This window comes from Eriocheir sinensis, chromosome 29 (assembly GCF_024679095.1).
Source record: "Eriocheir sinensis breed Jianghai 21 chromosome 29, ASM2467909v1, whole genome shotgun sequence".
In the NCBI taxonomy this organism is placed as follows: Eukaryota; Metazoa; Arthropoda; class Malacostraca; order Decapoda; family Varunidae; genus Eriocheir; species Eriocheir sinensis.
Window position 1 is genome coordinate 17,185,445 of NC_066537.1, and position 20,090 is coordinate 17,205,534.

A 20,090-nucleotide genomic window follows, 5' to 3' on the forward strand; every position below is an offset into this window, starting at 1 on the left:
ATTAGTCACGGAACGTTCTGCAACGTTGCGTAACGGAGCCAACAATTTGCGTCAACGCTGCCATCTTGACCAATCACCCAATCGCCCAGCGACTGGGTGACGAAACGGCCACGAAACGTTGTGCAACATCACGCAACGGAACGAACAAGTTCCGTGAAGATGGCGGCGTTTGCCAAAAGCCCCGAAAAATTATTGATCGGGGGTTGTGGTGGTGTGTGTGTGTTGGGGGGAGGGGGGGCAATGTCTGTAAACAAGCTTGGGAGTCGTCGTAGCTATATGGGTGTGGCCAGTGTCACCTCTGCTGCACAATCTTGCTTCTACGAATGTTTCATTCAACTATGATTGCTGTCTCTGGTAAGTGGTCGCCTATAAGAGCTGCTGAGGGAACATTGTGAGGGAGCTGTTGTCGTTGGTAGCCACTTTCGTTCCGCTCAGCTGATCGACTGTCCGGTTTGTATCACCTCCCACCCGAGGGAGTTGTGCGGCTAACACGTGAACCGAACCCGCCCCATGTGCAGACGGCGCCCTAGTTGTAGGGCAGCCCCTCTCTCTACCTTGCATGACACAGGGGAGTCTAAGACCTACGTAATATAATGGCATGTTTCCAGAAGAAAGCCTGATGCACTACCACGCCTCCATGACTAACAAAATGGCTATTGTAAAATCATAAAAAAATCTTCGGATCTGGCAACCTTAGGCTTCTTACAAGGCAATGTTCATCAAACGTTTCTTTCAGTGACCTAATTTTGAAGCATTACCCTCACCACCAAGTGTTACGGTTTTTAACAGCACTAAGTGCTGTGAGCTCCCTCTGTCAACTATTTAGCTTAGTGAAGAAGTGGCCACCCAGTGAGAAGTCTCTCGCGACCAATATGTCGAAGCATTCTGTTAAAAGGACACCAATCATCTATTGCCGAAGTGAGGCGGCATCACGTGCGTTTCAGCCTGTGTATTAGACGGAGCGGCTGACAAGGGGAGGCTGATGACCAAGGCACAAGTGTTTGGAGGCTCACTGGATGAAACAGCACAGTCTGTCCATGCTTCCGGCGAGGACATTGCTATCTTGAAAATTTTCATATACCTGGGTAGCGTAATTCAGAACAACGGCGCGCTTCTTGTCAAGAAGTCTTACGGCAGAATGATTTGGCCCACGGTGTTATGGACTCGCTCAACAAGAGTATATGGCAATGTTGATGCCTCTGCAAAAGGACAAAGATCCGGATCTTCAAGTCGCTTGTGAGTCCCGTCTTACTCTATGGCTGTGAAACATGACATGAAATTGCTTAACTTAAAGCGTCAGATTTATGCCTTTGGCAATAAGTGTTTACGGGGACCACGCAGAATCATGGAATATCGCTGGAATGACTTTGTAAGATTGATTCGAAGCCTAGTACCTACAATAGTCTGTGAACGACTATCAACATCCTCGTGTATGCGTGTGCAGGGTATAGAGAGGGGTGAGCGGGCGAGCAGGGCGGGGCAGGAAGGGAAGGGGCGAAGCGGGGCGGGAGTGGGTAGGGCACGACCATGGGCACGACGGTGCGTGTCGGGGCGGGGTGTGGAGGGGCGGGACAGGGCAGAGTGGATCGGGAAGGACGGGGCGGGACGGGGCAGAGCGGGGCGGGACAAGGAATAATTGATATTAAGTCTTGGGGTAACACGCTGCTGGTTTTGCCGGTGGGCAGACCCAGCGGTAGACAGACAGGTCCGTCTGTCTGACGAATGGAGAAACATTTTTGACAACCATATTCTTAATCCACATGCAGTACAGATTATGCTAGGAATGCTAAATACTCCTTTTCTTGCAAATTAGTAAAAAAATAACTGAAAACATTATTATAGTGCCACTGACGCGGAGGGTAATAACAATGATGCACAGACAACAACAATCCGAAGAGTCTCGTCATCAAAATCATCGTGACCAGTGTGCCACGCGTCGGGCGTCCACTTACAATGGCGAGGGTGATGATGCCGCCTTTGACCGCGATGGCCTGGGGAATGGCCAGCGCCGCCTGCGTCAGCCCCGTCGCCCCCTGGGCCGCCACCATGACCGCCACCACCACTGCCGCCACCGTCGAGGACACCCGCATGTCGTATAGATGAGCTGTGGACGCGAGACGTTAGGTATTAGTCAAGGATGTGGTGAAAGAGGAGGAAGGTGAGGCAAGGATGACTTTTTACGGTAAAGGAAGCAGGATAAAGAAAGAACGCCATAAGACTCCATCTGGCGATTATCTGACGTTCTTGAATCCTCCTCAATTAGAGGAGTTCTGGCTTTTTAGCATGAGGAGTCGAGAAAGTACGTGGAATGTGGTCCTCCATTTCTGAGGTAATCACAGCGCTGCGCTGGGAACACACAGAGGGGCTTCTGTCCTGGAAGCAGTAATCATTCCACGGGAAATCGGAAAAGTACATTCTCCAGTCATCCCACCGAGCTGAAGCATACTGCCAGAAGCACCGCCTCTTCGGTGTACAGGAGTGATAGATATGCGGAAATAAGATTGTGCTCGGAGCTCCAAGAGGATTTGCGCAAAATTTCAGCTTGGTCTGATAGATGGGAGATGACCTTTAACGTAGACAAGTGCCAGGTCCTTCAAGTTGGAACAAGGAATAAGAAGTTCGATTACGAAATGCGCGGCATTAAACTCAAAAGCGTTCAATGCGTTAAGGACTTGGGGGTCAAAATCGCGTCAGACCTCAAATTCTCACAACAATGCATCGATGCAGCAAATAAAGCGAACAGAATGTTGGGTTTCATTAAAAGAAACTTTGTATTCAAGAATAATTATGTAATACTTCCACTCTACAATAGTTTAGTCAGACCTCACTTGGAATATGCGGTACAGTTTTGGTCTCCCCACCATGCAAAGGACATAGCTAAATTAGAAGGTGTTCAGCGTCGGGCAACAAGAATGATCCCTTCCTTACGCAACTAATCTTACGAAGAAAGGCTTTTCACCCTTAACATGTTCTCTCTCTAGAAACGTCGCCTCCGAGGAAAACTGATCGAATGTTTTAAAATTCTTAATGGTTTCACGAATGTAGACAGATCAACATTGTTTATGATCGATGACACTTTGCGTACGAAGAACAATGGCGTAAAACTCAAATGTAGACAAGTAAATTCAGACTGCACCAAATTTTTCTTCACTAACGTTGTAGTGCGAGAATGGAATAAGCTCCCACCGTCAGTGGTCCAGTGTAACACGATTGACTCCTTCAAAACCAAGCTCGACCGTCACTTCCTTCAACTTAATATCAATTAGAGTTGAAATGCATCGTTTTGGAGCCTTCTGATTAATGTAGAATCACTTAGGTTTAAGGACAGACCACCTAGTCTGGACCATGGGGTCTGTGTGGTCTGATTTTCTATGTAAATCTCTCTCTCTCTCTCTATATATATATATATATATATATATATATATATATATATATATATATATATATATATATATATATATATATATATATATACACAAGGAGTCAGGAGGTTCGAATATCTGAAGGAAGCCTCGTTTCGGTGGCCAGACCCAGCGCGCGGCGGAGCGCCAGTCAGCCAGCCTGGCGTTGTGGGCGGTGGGTGTGCGGCGCGGACCACGGGCTCCTTAATTATCGCCATTATAACAAGTAAGGTCCCAAACTCTGCCATGTTATGCCTCAGTGAACATAAACATTCTCTGTGTTGTGTAATGGATATATAACTCTGCTATTAAGGCATCGCTCCGTGTGATGATGACCAGTGATAGGCCTGAACAAGTGGTCCGGGCTGACGGGTTACTCACCGCCGAGTGAAAGGCTGGGCGTTACCTGGGGCACCTGTTCCTTTGTGCCAGGCTGAGGGGGCGGGGAGGGGCGGGCCGCGGTGATGTATGGGGGGAGTGTTCTTGTTAGCGGCGCAGCGAGCGACGGCGGGCGTCGTGAGGGTTGTCAGACGTTTATCTTAATACTCGATACATTTTGGGCCACAGGGGCAATGTAATGCAAACACTCATGCTCATCATTTTCGTTAGTAATTAGACAGTAACAATAATGACTGACACAGCTGCTTGCCTCGCGACGCCACGATGACCAGGTAGATGACTGGGAAAGATCGAAGCCCTTCTTAATATCGCAAACACCTTCGGCGCATCGACATGATTAACTTGAATGTGTGTGTGTGTGTGTGTGTGTGTGTGTGTGTGTGTGTGTGTGTGTGTGTGTGTGTGCGACATATATATATATATATATATATATATATATATATATATATATATATATATATATATATATATATATATATATATATATATATATATATATATATAATATTTTTTTTAGGTGCTGCCTATAGGGCCGGTAGGCTCTCTTGAAGGGCCTCTTGTACGACCCCAGGAATTTGGTGGTGCAGGCGAATTTTATTTATAGTGGCTGCCGTGATGTAGGACTCCTCCTTGGCCCACGCTGTCCCCCAGTGCTTCACTTGAACGAAGTCGCTTAAGTTAGGGTTGATTGAAGATCTGGGCAGCATGTGGGTAATCTTCCGCCACTTGGCGATGGTTTCAAAAATCAGTGCGTTTCGGTGGGACTCGAACCTAGGTCCACGGGCTCACTACGCTCACACGCTTGCACGCTGACCACTAGGCCACCGCCTCCCCATAAATATAATATGTACAGTACTCTCTCTCTCTCTCTCTCTCTCTCTCTCTCTCTCGGTCAAGTAAACCAATGGATTGCGAATTGGTTGAGCAACAGACAACAAAGAGTTGTGATTGACGGATTTAACTCAGAGTGGGCGCCGGTCACTAGTGGCGTCCCTCAGGGCTCGGTTCTTGGCCCAATGCTCTTCATTATTTACATCAACGATGTGAATGTTGGACTCAATAATCGCATTAGTAAACTTGCAGACGACACAAAGATTGGTAACTCGGTTCTCACTGACGAAGACAGGCAAAGCCTCCAAGAGGATTTGCACAAAATTTCAGCTTGGTCGGATAAAAGGGAGATGTCCTTTAACGTAGACAAGTGCCAGGTCCTTCAAGTTGGAACGAGGAATAAGAAGTTCGATTACGAAATGCGCGGCGTTAAACTCGCAAGCGTTCAAAGCGTTAAGGACCTGGGGGTCAAAATCGCGTCAGACCTCAAATTCTCACATCAATGCATCGAAGCAGCAAATAAAGCGAACAGAATGTTGGGGTTCATTAAAAGAAACTTTTTATTCAAGAATAAAGATGTGATACTTCCGCTCTACAATAGTTTAGTCAGACCCCACTCGGAATATGCGGTACAGTTTTGGACTCCCCACCATGCAAAGGACATTGCTAAACTAGAAGGTGTTCAGCGTCGAGCAACAAAAATGATCCCTTCCTTGCGCAACAAATCCTACGAAGAAAGGCTTTCCACCCTTAACATGTTCTCTCTTGAGAAACGTCGCCTCCGAGGAAAACTGATCGAATGTTTTAAAATATTTAATGGTTTCACGAATGTAGACAGAACAAAATTGTTTATGATCGATGACACTTTGCGAACGAGGAACAATGGCATAAAACTCAAATGTAGACTAGTAAATTCAGACTGCACCAAATTTTTCTTCACCAACGTTGTAGTGCGAGAATGGAATAAGCTCTCACCATCAGTGGTCCAGTGTAACACGATTGACTCCTTTAAAAACAAGCTCGACCGTCACTTCCTTGAATTTATTATTAACTAGAGTAAAAAAAAACAACGTTTTGAAGCCATCTGATTAATGTAAAATCACTTAGGTTTTAGGACAGACCACCTAGTCTGGACCATGGGGTCTGTGTGGTCTGTTTTCTAGGTAATTCTATCCTCGTCCTCATCTTAATGGCGCTCGAGTCTGTGGTGGATAAAAATTCATTACGCCGGGGACACAGGGCAGCAACATCCCAGTTACTACAGCTTATATTCCCCATGAAACAGCAGGTACTCATTTATCGACCAGCCCGAGAGAGAGAATGAACAACTGGGTCAGCTGGACGCAGGCTGCCCAGGCTGGAATCAAACACTGGCCCGCAAATTCGTAGCTAGGCACGCTAACCACTGCATCACGTGGTTATTATTAATGCCATGCAGAATTTAATACCTTCTGTTGTTAATTGTATGACCAATATGTCACAAAGAGCTTACACAAACAAAATTACACGTGGTGTAGCAAAGATATAGAGGAACAAACTTTTTCAAACGGGATTGACTTTCTCTAGTCTTTTCAACTCATGATAAAATGCCCTTGTACATTACTTATTTTTTCTGGAGGAGCGGATGGGAGAGCGTCCAAGGTAGGCAGAGGCTATGGGCGGGAGTGAGGGGCAAAGGGTGCAATGGGCCTATATATATGCTGCAACACTGGCCGGGGAAAGGCTGTGGGAAAGGGAGAGACACAGATAGCGAGAAAAGAAGGGAAAGAGGTGGCCGTGTCCCAGGTGGCTGAAACACAAACCACCCCGCCGAGAGAGAGAGAGAGAGAGAGAGAGAGAGAGAGAGAGAGAGAGAGAGAGAGAGAGAGAGAGAGAGAGAGAGAGAGTATGAGTATGAGTGAGTGTAAGAGTGTAAGGGTGTGAGCAATAGTGTGAGTAAAAGTGTGTGTGTGTGTGTGTGTGTGTGTGTGTGTGTGTGTGTGTGTGTGTGTGTGCACACACACACAGACACACAGACAGGCAGACACACAGACAGGCAGACACACAGACAGGCAGACACACAGACAGGCAGACATACAGACAGGCAGACATACAGACAGGCAGACACACAGACAGGCAGACACACAGACAGGCAGACACACAGACAGGCAGACACACAGACAGGCAGACATACAGACAGGCAGACATACAGACAGGCAGACACACAGACAGGCAGACACACAGACAGGCAGACATACAGACAGGCAGACACACAGACAGGCAGACATACAGACAGGCAGACATACAGACAGGCAGACACAGACAGGCAGACACACAGACAGGCAGACACACAGACAGGCAGACATACAGACAGGCAGACACAGACAGGCAGACACACAGACAGGCAGACACACAGACAGGCAGACTCACAGACAGGCAGACACACAGACAGGCAGACATACAGACAGGCAGACACACAGACAGGCAGACATACAGACAGGCAGACATACAGACAGGCAGACATACAGACAGGCAGACACACAGACAGGCAGACACACAGACAGGCAGACATACAGACAGGCAGACACACAGACAGGCAGACATACAGACAGGCAGACACACAGACAGGCAGACACACAGACAGGCAGACACACAGACAGGCAGACACACAGACAGGCAGACACAAAGACAGCCAGACACAGACAGGCAGACATACAGACAGGCAGACACACAGACAGGCAGACACACAGACAGGCAGACACACAGACAGGCAGACATACAGACAGGCAGACACACAGACAGGCAGACACACAGACAGGCAGACACACAGACAGGCAGACACACAGACAGGCAGACACACAGACAGGCAGACACACAGACAGGCAGACATACAGACAGGCAGACACACAGACAGGCAGACACACAGACAGGCAGACACACAGACAGGCAGACACACAGACAGGCAGACACACAGACAGGCAGACATACAGACAGGCAGACACACAGACAGGCAGACACACAGACAGGCAGACACACAGACAGGCAGACACACAGACAGGCAGACACACAGACAGGCAGACATACAGACAGGCAGACACACAGACAGGCAGACACACAGACAGGCAGACAGACAGACAGCCAGACAGACAGACAGGCAGAGTCAGAGACAGGGAGACACAAACAGAGGCAGACACACAGACAGGCAGACACACAGACAGGCAGACACACAGACAGGCAGACACACAGACAGGCAGACATACAGACAGGCAGACATACAGACAGGCAGACACACAGACAGGCATACAGACAGGCAGACACACAGACAGGCAGACATACAGACAGGCAGACATACAGACAGGCAGAGGCACAGACAGGCAGACACACAGACTGGCAGAGACACAGACAGGCAGACATACAGACAGGCAGACATACAGACAGGCAGAGGCACAGACAGGCGCGCATATATATATATATATATATATATATATATATATATATATATATATATATATATATATATATATATATATATATATATATATATATATATATATATATATATATATATATATATATATATATATATATATATATATATATATATATATAAATTACAACAAGTGTAACGACACATCAAGATCATCTAAATCTGACACTTTTCGTAACTCCTTCCTCTTACTTAACAGGACCTGGCAGTGCACACCCGTGGAAGATGAGTGTGAGGGAAGGCGGCAGGACATGGTGGAGGTTCTGGTGCGTTGAGGAAGAACTTGAGTCCCCCGATCATGGTCACAACCACAACCACCACCACCACCATCACCATCACCACCTCCGCCCTTAGTGTTATTGTTGGGTGCTTTGGTGCTCTGACCGCCAAGAGTGTCCCCTCCACACCCTGCACACCACGGTGACAAAGACACGCCAGTCTTCGTCGACAGACCGACTTGGTCGACTAGGCTACGGCACGCCATTGGCCAAGGCTCGTGCTCCCTTATATATGTAGAGAGCAATCTAAAAAAAGAAGAAAAAAAAATTGTGACTACTACACATGTGCCGGTACATCACATCCACGCCCCAGCCTCTTCACACACTGCACCAACACCACAAATCGGGCGGTAAGTAGAAAGATTTTTGTATCGGTTTTTATATCTTTCTTTTCTTATCCCATTTTTTCTTCTATTAATTATTCGACCGTTACCTCTGTTTTCACTTTGCTTTCTCTCTCTCTCTCTCGTTTTTTTATTCATTACGTATTCGCTTATTGCGCCGGTAGGTTTTCTGGATGGGGCCTGATGGTCGGCCATAGCCCATCGCGGCGCAGGCAAGTGTGTTTATAGTGACGCCATCTTGCATTGGCTCATGCTGCCCCCCGGAGCTCATCTTTGATCCTAGAATCTAGAGTCCGGGTTGACAGGTGGTCTTCTGGACAGCATGTGGGTAATCTTACGCCACTCGGCGGTGACTGAAAAATCCAAGCTTGTGGCACCGGGCGGGGCGTGCACCCGCGTTTTCCTGGACGCGGCGCCGTCACGCTACCCACTCAGCCACCGCCTCTCCATGATTTATAATAAGTAGTACATGTATGACGTATTTTAAGTCTTTTCACTCTGTAATAAATGTGTGGTATTGATGTTTGCCCCGTACGCAATATGGGGGGTGTATGAGCTCCTTGGTCTGCCTTGCCAGCAACACCACCGGGGCGGGGAGGAAAACTGAATCTCATAATGCCTACACGTTTGTTTCGGGTGCTTCCTGCGTCTTACTTCAATCACATAAAGAATAAATAATATGGAGGATTGTCGTTGCTTCTGGTGTGTGTGTGTGTGTGTGTGTGTGTGTGGGTGGGTGGGTGGGTGTGGGTGTGGGTGTGTCTTTGTATCATCTGTCTGTCTGTCTGTCTGTGTGTGTGTGTGTGTGTGTGTGTGTGTGTGTGTGTGTGTGTGTGAGTGTGTGTGTGTGTGTGTGTGTGTGTGTGTGTGTGTGTGTCTGTCTGTCTGTCTGTCTGTGTGTGTGTGTGTGTGTGTGTGTGTGTGTGTGTGTGTGTGTGTGTGTGTGTGTGTGTCTGAGTGTGTGTGTATGTGTCTGTGTGTGTGTGTGTGTGTGTGTGTGTGTGTGTGTGTGTGTGTGTTTCATATATTCTCTGGTAACGTGCTATACTCCCATCCCATAATTAACTTTATTTGCTATTATGACTAATCTATAAGTACAGTTGGAAACTCGCGCACCACACACCCGTCCCTCTTGCTAAAGGGGCGTCGGGGACAGAAAAAAAAATATGGGTAAGTCGCGAACTTCCAACGCGTTACTCCGTTGTGACCTACGGAAAGCGAAATACACTCGTGGGGTCCCGTCTCAAGTCTCAGTGTATCAAGTTTAGCTTTTTATTCACGAACATTTTTGGCTTGAATTGTCTCCTCTTGGAGGTCATTCCAGGTGCCTATACATCTAAATTCTAAAAGGAAAGTTATGTTACACACACACACACACACACACACACACACACACACACACACACACACACACACACACACACGCGCGCGCGCGCACACACACACGCACTCACGCGCACACACACGCACTCACGCGCACACACGCACTCACGCGCACACACGCACTCACGCGCACACACGCACTCACGCGCACACACGCACTCACGCGCACACACGCACTCACGCGCACACACGCACTCACGCGCACGCTCGCACGCACGAGCGCACACACGGGCACACACACACACGCGCACACTTACACGCACACTCACACGCGCACACACACACGAAGAGTGCGGGGAGATCTGATAGAAGTATTCAAATGGGTCAAGGGTTACAACAAAGGCGATATAAGTAAAGTACTGAGAAGTAGCCAGCAGGATAGAACTCGCTGTAATGGATTTAAATTAGAAAAATATAGATTCAGGAGAGATATAGGCAAGCATTGGTTTAGTAATAGGGTGGTGGGGGAATGGAATAGACTCAGCAATCACATAGTTAGTGCAGGGACGATAGCTTGTTTTAAGAGTAGACTGGATAGCTACATGGACGAGGACGACAGGTGGCAGTGAGGTGTGGGTGCAGTAAGGTGACGGGGTGCTGGATGCGTGCCTGGGTACCGCCGGTATAACAAGGATCAAGCCTCTACCTGTAACCCCTGTAACTACACCTCACCCACCGTGAGTAGTGGGGAGGATTCTGGAGCTGCCCTGTGTAGGCCACCCGACCTCTTGCAGTTTCCCAATGTTCTTATGTTCACACACACACACACACACACACACACTGAAGTGCAGATTGGGAGCCAGACAGACAGGTAGACAAAGAGAAAATGAAAACAATTACCCTCTCCTCCTTGGCCTCGTACTGCTCGCCATTGCTATGCGAGGGAAAGTAATGGATTGTAGGGTGACCGGCGTGGCCACAAGATAGATTTGCCGGTACCGTATCTCACCGGCAAAGGAATTCTTGCCGCCAGACCCCCAATGTAGCCCCCTCAGCACAGATGTTGGTGTTGCCTCTACTTTCTAGCGTTGGCTCACCCGTGCCCGCCAGCCTCCGTGTGTAGCAGCGTGCCCACCCCGTGCCCCCTGCCACGCCCGTGCTGAGTGGTGGAAGGAACGTGATGATTGGTTGGTTGGTGCTCTGTTTGTTTGCTATTGTTGTTGTTATTTTGTTTTGTACGGTCAACTGTTGCAGGTAATATGGTTGTGGTCAGTTTGGTTGGTGATGATGGTACCAGTGGAAAGCCATTCATGTGGAAAGCCATGCTACCTCTGTGGGATGTGGTGTTTGCCCTGTTTTCACTTTTCTCGTTTTATTTTACTTTAGTTTGTTGATGGATGAGTCCTATTTCTTTATATTATGTCTACTTGCTTGTTTTCGTTTGTTTGTTTTCATCCTTTTTTCTCTGTGATCTTGTCTGTTTGTGTGTTGCTTGTCGGTGCTCAGGTCTGTTGCCGGAATGTTAAGAGGTGAGGTGAGATGATTTTATTTTAGCTTATTGCTTTACTTTTATTAATATTCATCCAGGTGGTACCGCAAATACTTATGGGAGAGTTCGTAAGTATTTGCCCTTCTCCCCCCACTACTTTCATTTCGAATTGAAGCCGAGGCAGCCAGTGAATAACCCGCCTGGTGGCCACCTTTCTTATGGGTTGATTACATAAATGAATGCCTATGAACATGTATAGGAGGTAATCTGTCCCTGCTCCTCTCCCGGTGCGTTCAGTTGTCCCTTTGTTGCGGTGCTATTTCGCATTCCCCAGCGGCTCTCAAGGCACAGAAGCGAATTAAGCGCCGAGGAAAGTCATACGTACTGTTCTAGTTAAATGGTGTGCACCTTCTCACTTATCCACCTTATCGTTACATGATGGTTAAAAATGTTACAAACATGTTGCTTCTACCAACCCACTGGACACATTATGAAGGAATTAAATGTATTTGTGTGTGTGTGTGTGTGTGTGTGTGTGTGTGTGTGTGTGTGTGTGTGTGTGTGTGTGTGTGTGTGTGTGTGTGTGTGTGTGTGTGTTCGCGTGTCCTTTACCATTGTCTGCTTCCCTGCTGGAATCTCGGTCGCCACCGGTACCCTCCCCGAAAAAGCTTGGGGCTGTATAGTGACGAATCTTTGGGTACGGTGGAATCTCACATCTCACCCGTACGGCTATACTGTTATTACTAATTATCAAAAAAATAACAAAATATATGTTGCTTGTTCTGTTTGTCGGGTAGCATATTAAGTGTAAAAGATTAAGAAATGGAAGGGGAAAATGGTGGAGTGCATTTCTAGTGTAACATTCATCAAACGGTCCTAACATTTTAATATGAAAGATCTATGGCTTTATGTATAGAGAAAAAAGCCTCCTCACTTCAAAATAACACCACGACCTCGCCTAGTAAATTTCTAGTAATCCTTCGATATTACGGAGTGCGGCGGAGAGCTGCAGCATGCAGTGTCATTTTTCATGCCTCTTCATGAAATGGTTAGCAAGCATAGCCCTAAGAATCCGCTGGGCTTGGTTTCATCTCGGTCCTGGGCAATCGGCGCACAGCTCACCCAGCAGTCCATCCTCCGTTTGGCCTTTAAATGGATGACTGGGAACACGAAGTGAACTTTAACTGTAATAACCCGGCTGTAACATTTCCCCTGTCTGCTGGGAGGATTTGGCTTGTTACCCTCCATAAGCTCAAGGGCCAGTGAGACTGATGAGCACAGAGACCACGCGCAGCTTAGCGTATTGTCCAACTATACATTTAGTAACGTTTTTCAGCACCACCTCATGCAGTCGGTACACATACATGGAGGCTCAAATAATACGCATTTGAGATATTCTTCCGCAGCGACAGCATCATAAGCAGCAGCAGCAGCAGCAGTGGAATCATCATAATCATCAACAACAACAATAGAAGAGAAACAGCATAATCAACAGCTGCTTTAGCAACAACACTAGCTGCAACATAAGCAACTTGCAGCAGCAACTGCTGTAGCAGCAGCAAAAACAATGACAGTTGCAGCAGTAGCAATATTGAGCAGCCGAAAAATTCTATCCTCTCAGGAGTTGTTTCTCTGCCCAAGGATAGCAGTTGGCCCAATCCCTGATCTGGATTGGTTGGAGTGGGGACTGCAACCCCTCCCCGAAAAAAAAAATCCTCGTCAAACAAAGGAAAAAGTCGTGGCCCAGGGTCCACGGCCAAGTTTTACCCGAGATCCGTCACTCGTGAGGTTAAAGTCATTTAAGGGGAGTCTGACTGGCGATCGCGAGTTTAGAGTAAGATCAGACCATGGTGAATTACACACACACACACACACACACGCAGTAACTTTCCGCTCAGAGTAAGATCAGACCATGGTGAATTACACACACACACACACACACACACACACACACACACAGTAACTTTCCGCTCCGGTAGCTCAATCGGCTAGAGCGCCGCGCTGCAAAGCTTCACGGCCAAACAGGCGGCGGTTCGAGCACCGCTCAGGCCGGATTATTTCCGTTGACTAGGAGTAGTTACTGTCCCCCCTTGAGCAAGGGGGATGGGGTGTGTGGTGTGTGAGGTCCTGGCAGTACCCATGCAGAGATCGACGATAATGAGCATGAGCTTGCTAGTGTCGGGAGGGTACCTGCTGGCGAAAGCGAGTCCAACTCGTGATCAGGCCGTGGTGAATTACACACACGCACGCACACACACACGCACACACTCACACACACACACACACACACACACACACACACACACACACACCGCTCCGTGGCTCAATCGGTTAGAGCGCTGTGCTGCCAGGCTTCTCGGCGTGACAGGCGGCTGTTCGAGCCCCGTTCAGGCCGGAATGTTTCCGCTCACAAGGAGTGATTACTGCCCCCCCTTGAGCAAGGGGGATGGAGTGTGTGGTGTGTGAGGTCCTACCCAGAGATCGACTATAATGAGCATGAGCTTGCTCGTGTCGGGAGTGTACTTGCTGGCGATCGCTAGTCCAACTCGTGATCAGGCCGTGGTGATGAATTACACACGGATCTTTGCAGTGTAGTGTTTAGTACGTTCGTCATAAAACCAAATGGTCTCGGGTTCGAACCCCGGGCGGAGTGGAGACGGATGGGCAGTCTCCTTTAATCAGTGGTCCTGTCCACCCAGCAGTGAATGGATGCCCGGTGTGATGACATCAGGGGTTGTGTCCAGTTCCAGCCGCACTCAAAGGTCCGTCAGCTGAGCTTCAGACTCATCAAAGGAGGGTATGGCAGGCTATTGCGAGTCCGGCGTGTGATCAGACCACGGTGGATGACACACTTAGCCACCATCAACACCCCTAAGTATCGTAGCCTTTCACACAGCAGGGGTTTCACAAGGGGAGAGGCCAGCACCATCCCATCCCGTCCCATTTATCCCCTCTGTACGTTGCTCGAGACTTTCACTGTGTTACTAAAGGAAGCCTCGATCATTTCCTATATATATTAGCATTCAGTTACCACTCCTCTTTCCATCCAGTCTTATCTCCTGCTGCCTCCTTGCCTCCATCCATTCTCTCTCTCTCTCTCTACTTATTTACTTACTTTCTTGCCTCACTCCCCTCCCTTCCCTTCACACAGCAATAGTAATCAGGATAGCTAGAACACCAATACAAATTATGCAATACCCGCACAATGGAAGCCTGCCATATGATAAAGTAATGAATGGGCGGAAACGCAGAGGGAAGGAAGGTGTGAGAGAGGAAGGGAAGGGAAGGAAAGGGAAGGGACGGGAAAGGAAGGGAGAAAGGAAAGGATGGGAAAGGAAGGGAAGGGGATTGAGGCAAGAGAGAGAGAGAGAGAGAGAGAGAGAGAGAGAGAGAGAGAGAGAGAGAGAGAGAGAGAGAGAGAGAGAGAGAGAGAGATTTATAAAGATTTAGAAAGAAAATCAGACCACACAGACCCCATGGTCCAGACTAGGTGGTCTGTCCTTAAACCTAAGCGATTCTACATTAATCAGATGGCTCCAAAACGTTGCATTTCTACTCGTTAATATTAAGTTCAATGAAGTGTCGGTCGAGCAAGAGTCATACATCACAGTAGCCACTATAAATAAAATTGCCTGTGCCATGAATGGACTGGGATTGCCCAAGAAGCCCCTCTAGACAGCCTAATGGCACTATAAGCAACACCCCCCTTCCAAAAATAAAGTCATGATATTCAGCTTTCTGTATAGCGTGATAGATGTTGGGAGTGTATTGGGGGAAGAAGTTGTGATGACAAAGAGTGTCAAACAGTTTAAGAAGATGGCGCCACTATAAACACTTGCCTGCACCATGACGGGCTGGGGCAGACTACCATCTAGACCCCTCAAGAAAAGCCTACCTGCGCTATAGGCGTACACGTAAAAAAATTAAAAAAAAGTTTAAAGACACGAAAATAATAGATATGGAGACGACCACTCAAGTATGGCCCAGGCAGGTATAAAAAGCTAGGTAAATACACTATGTGAAAGTGGTACAAAACTTGGGTCAAGGGTAAGTAAAAATTCCAATGCAGCAGTTACAGGTAATATATTTTAAACTTTGGTTACTGGACTGAACCTCACTATTTACATTCTAATCAGACTGCTTCACTATAAAAAGAATAACAAACAAACACAGAGAAGACTAATAAATTTGTATAAACAACTTGACAAAGACTGCACTAAATAGAAAACTGTCTTCCTTACCATAACACTACAGCTTGTGCTTGTTTTTGTCTGCTTGGTTTGTTTGTTCCACTTCAGTTGTTAATACTTTTTTTAATCTTACAAAGTATGATCTAGTTATGCCTCAGCAAACAAGGATACAGTGAGGCTGCTCCACTAGGCTCTACTTCACTACTCTCTTCCAAGGCAGGCGTACACTTTGGACGTTGGATGAACAAAGACTGGGAGGAGTTAGTTGTTGCAGGATGGTTGGGTGGATGACTTGTGGAATGGGGAGGTTACACAGGTCAAAGGGAAGTTAAGATGTGGTCACTTGTTCTATATAGGTGAGTGCTGCATGGTGAAGATGTAGAGTGGTCACCCATATTGAACAGGTGGAGATAAGTACTAGTACTAGAAAGGTATTTATAAGGCATGTATTTATTCAGAATGGGTGGATAACAAGGTGCAGATTGAGAAATGGGCCATGGAATGGCAGTGTGGATGAGGCAGTGGATGGATGGGTTATTTGTGTGAAGGGATCGACATTGTAAGAATAAGAGAAAAGGGCAGAAAGTTTATGTAAAGGGAAGGTTGAATAAGTATAGAGTAATTGAATGACAGTGTGTGAATGGTGAATAGGTGAAATAACCAGTGGTAGCGGGCAAGAGGGACAAGGTGGAAAGAAAAGTGTCTCTTCAAAATGGCTATATTTAGAATATTTATTGACGAAAAATTAACTTCTCCCAAAGGTTGTCAGAAATGTTATCTTTTAAGGATGCTGTGAACGTGCCTGAAGTAAAGGATGCTTCATGCAGTGTAAACCGTAATGGATGAAATGACTCTTGGTTGTTTGTTTGGAAGGTATAATGCATAAATAATGATGACATGTGGTATAGCTGAGGGTGAGCCTCCATAGCAGGACAGGGAATGCATCTAGTGCTGTAGTGAGGTAGGTGATTGCTTGCCATCTCTTGCTTTCAGCTGCAGCCACCGGATAGCTCTGGCAAAAAGAAAAAGGCAGAGTGTGGAAGTCTTTCCTGCCAGTACACAGCCTCTTCCTTGGCTAGACCTTCAGTGTGCCTCCCCATGACACCCTCGGTACCTTGTGGTCCCAGGCTAAATCTGTGGAGGATCTCAGTGCAGGTTGGAGCCCCAGAGGTGTTGTGTGCATGACCCGCCAATGTGTGGACATGCCCTGCCACTTCACCAATCCAACCTGGGTGGATGGGGCTCATAGCCATGACAGGCAATCCATCTAGGAGAGGAACGACATTGAGTACATACCCAGGCGGGTGGGGCTTATCACCCATGGTAGGCGATCCACTTCCCGACTACAAACCTGGGCAGGTGGTGCTCATTAGTCATGGTAGGCAATCACCCTAGGCCCTTAGTCAAAAACTGGCAGACCCTGCTACATTTAGCGCCTCTGCTGTGCAGTGGTTAGTGTCTCTACCTACAAGTCTGTGGGCCGGGGTTTGCATCCTGGCCTCAGCAGTAGGCATGCAGCCCACCCAGCTGTTCATCCTTCCTTTCAGAATGGTCGATACATGGGTAACTGGGGAAGGTAAACTGTAGTAGCCTGGAGGTTACACCACAGCTATAGCGTATGCTCCCATTAACTTTTACATACAAAGATGAATGCAAAAATGTTGTCATTGACCGTCTAACCTCATAAAAGATTGTGGGAAAATCTGCCATTAAACAGATGATGATGGTATAGCTGGTGATGTAGTACAGTTTTGTTTTATAACTACTGTGTGGTGTGGTATAGTTAGTATGCAATACAGGAGGTGGGGTAGGTGATGGCAAGCCTTGTGGGTAGTGCAGCAATGGTGTGGTGAGAGTGATGAGAATGGTGGTTGTGTTTGGGGTTTGACAAGGGTGGCATGACATGGTGTGGTTGGTGTTTATGATAGTCCAGCAAAGGTGGTAATGATCATAGGAGTGGTGTGGCTGGTGATGGCAAGGATAGTGTGGCTGATGGTGGTGGTGGAGAAGGAATGGCATTACAGATGGTGTTTGTGGCCACTCTGGCGATGGGTGCGCTGCAGTTCAAGAAATCAGTTACCTTAACAAGCTCTGTTCTTGCTCCTGGAGACAGTTGAAAACACAACTAAAACACTTTGCAAAGGAGCTTTAGTAACTTTATAATCAATGACAATTTACTGACAAAAATAATGTCTCACATGGGAATTTTTATTCCTTTCATTTTAATCAAGAGAAATTTAGCAACAATAAAATATATAATAAAAAATCTTCGTAGCCTACTGTTGTGCCTTGGAGACATGCTCCTCATACCTAGAAACAAATGATATTCATGAAAAAAGTTGACGCATCACAAAGTTCCTTCCAGAACATATGAGAAGCACAAGCCACCCTACAGCTGCGGGTGTGTGGACGAGGGAGGCCTCATAATACTGAAAGGAGATTAGATTTCTTTCCCTCCTTATTTTTTCATCCAGAATAGAAGTTAGAATAATCAGTGAAAACAGAAGAAAATGGATGAACTAAAGTTCATCACTTGTATTATAATTCTACTTGCAGGAAAGAAAAAGGATGAAAGAGAAACCATTACACTCGTCCATTTATAAGGAAGCTGCTCTTTGCCAAGGCAGGCACAAGAGCCACACAGTTTTTTTTCAAAACTTCCTCACTTTAATTTTCATGCTCCTTATTTTCCACAATTGTGATTGGTTTCAGATAATACAATTCATAGTTCATGTTGTATGTCTCCCCCAAAGTTTTATCAAATAATACAATCATAAGTTGAATGTATAGAAGAGTTCATTAGTTCCTCCTATCAGGGATGTGTCTCAGGGATCAATATGGGAGACACCAAATTCCTGCCCAGCACCTGACCTCAGGGACCAGCAGTGCTGTGTCATCACATCCTCCAGAGACAAGGAAGACCATGGAGTCCGATGGATGCTGGAAGTAGGCAGAAAGAGGAAGGGAAGACAGAGATAAAGAAAACAGTGGGGAGGAGGAAGGAGGAGGAGGAGAAAAAAAATAGACGGATTTCCAGCTAGATGTAAGCCAAGCTACGTGCCGCTCAAACCCTAGAGTGGCAAGAAGCCAGCTGTACCTACTGGTGTGGCCTCACAACCTCATTAATGACTAAACTACAGGCAGGAGCCCTGGAGAATCAGGATTCTGAAAGCCTTCCTCCAAGCCTCTGAATAGCTCACATCACTTCATTCTATGGAATGGACGTATACACAGTCTCTCCTCTGTTCTCATCTCACACATTATAGAAAAGCTATGTATGTATTCCATTTGTTCAAAAAATATAGCAGTGGATGAGTAACAAACTACTAAAACTTCAGCTAACATCCAAATATATACAATTGCATTTGACTGTCCTGGAAAAAATATATTGCGCTACACAGGCATCTGTCTGAGGTGCAAGGGAGACTCCTCCCACTTTCTGCAGTCTCCCTTAATGCTGAGAGGAAGAGGAGGAGGCCGGGGTTGTGTTCACCACCCACTGCATGACTGCTGTGTCTCGCCCGCCAGTAGATATGAGGCGCGAGTCATCATGGAGGAAGCCAATAGCTGTCACATGGCTGCTGTGACCGCCATACTCTAGGCAGCGGGCCTGTGTGAGGAAAGAGGGAGGATAATGAGTACTACGTATTTGAAATTTGTGAGAGAATTCAGGACAAAGAGGACCAAATGGGAAGATGAAATGAGAGCACTGGCTGCCACAGCATGGTATACTTCACATCACACAGAAAGAGATGGATAACCCTGGGAAAGGCCTTTGTCCTGCAATGGACTATAATATAGCAATGGGCTCAAGATGATGGTGATGGAAGAGCATATGAGAATATGGAGGAAAGGGGGTCATAACAGGAAACAGGAGAAAACTGTTGAGACCTTCTTGAGAGAAGGATCACCAATAAGCATAAAAAGATGTATTGAAGTGTGCAAGAAGTGCCATGGAGAGTTGAAATGAGATACTCGTACGGATGTGTAGGTGGTAACACTGGAACGTCCTCCAAACAGCATACTCCCAGAGCTTTACTTGTGTTTCACCACCACCACTGCCACCACCCTCCACATCTCACCTTTTGGTGGCAGGCTGGGTTGCTGAACACCTTCACTTTGCCGAAGTCATCCCCAGTAGCCAAGACAGGGGTGTTGTTGGCCCTGGTGCAGGCGTTGACGTCTGTCCCGTCTGCTCCCTCAGGCCAGATGCCCAGTGTGTTGAATGTGAGGGTGCACGAGCTGGTGGCCCACTCCACGTCCCTCATCTGGGACGTCTGCACTATTTGACGGCACAGACCAGCATTCCCTGCAGGATATGAAAGTCTGTTGTGCAGTTCATTTCAACCCTTTCTCCAAAACAAATAAA

General features: G+C 47.0%; 2 protein-coding genes across 20 annotated transcripts in view; both read right to left on the reverse strand.

Annotated features, from left to right (window-relative positions):
- LOC127005307 (uncharacterized) overlaps window positions 1-6,292 on the reverse strand; it is a 7,718-nt gene extending 1,426 nt beyond the window's left edge. Inside the window, exons 1-2 of the mRNA XM_050874096.1 lie at window positions 6,235-6,292; window positions 1,953-2,104 (exon numbers count right to left, since the gene is read on the reverse strand). Of these exons, the coding sequence (XP_050730053.1) occupies window positions 1,953-2,090 (138 nt within the window). The 5' untranslated portion in view covers window positions 2,091-2,104; window positions 6,235-6,292. The remainder of the gene's footprint in view (window positions 1-1,952; window positions 2,105-6,234) is intronic.
- A 9,303-nt stretch (window positions 6,293-15,595) lies between these two features.
- Window positions 15,596-20,090, reverse strand: part of LOC127005210 (echinoderm microtubule-associated protein-like 2) — a 137,015-nt gene continuing 132,520 nt past the window's right edge. For all 19 annotated transcript variants that reach the window (XM_050873924.1, XM_050873921.1, XM_050873920.1 and 16 more), the window contains 2 exons: window positions 19,804-20,030; window positions 15,596-19,331 (listed from right to left, as the gene is read on the reverse strand). In XM_050873924.1, the coding sequence (XP_050729881.1) occupies window positions 19,173-19,331; window positions 19,804-20,030 (386 nt within the window). In that variant the 3' untranslated portion in view covers window positions 15,596-19,172. The remainder of the gene's footprint in view (window positions 19,332-19,803; window positions 20,031-20,090) is intronic.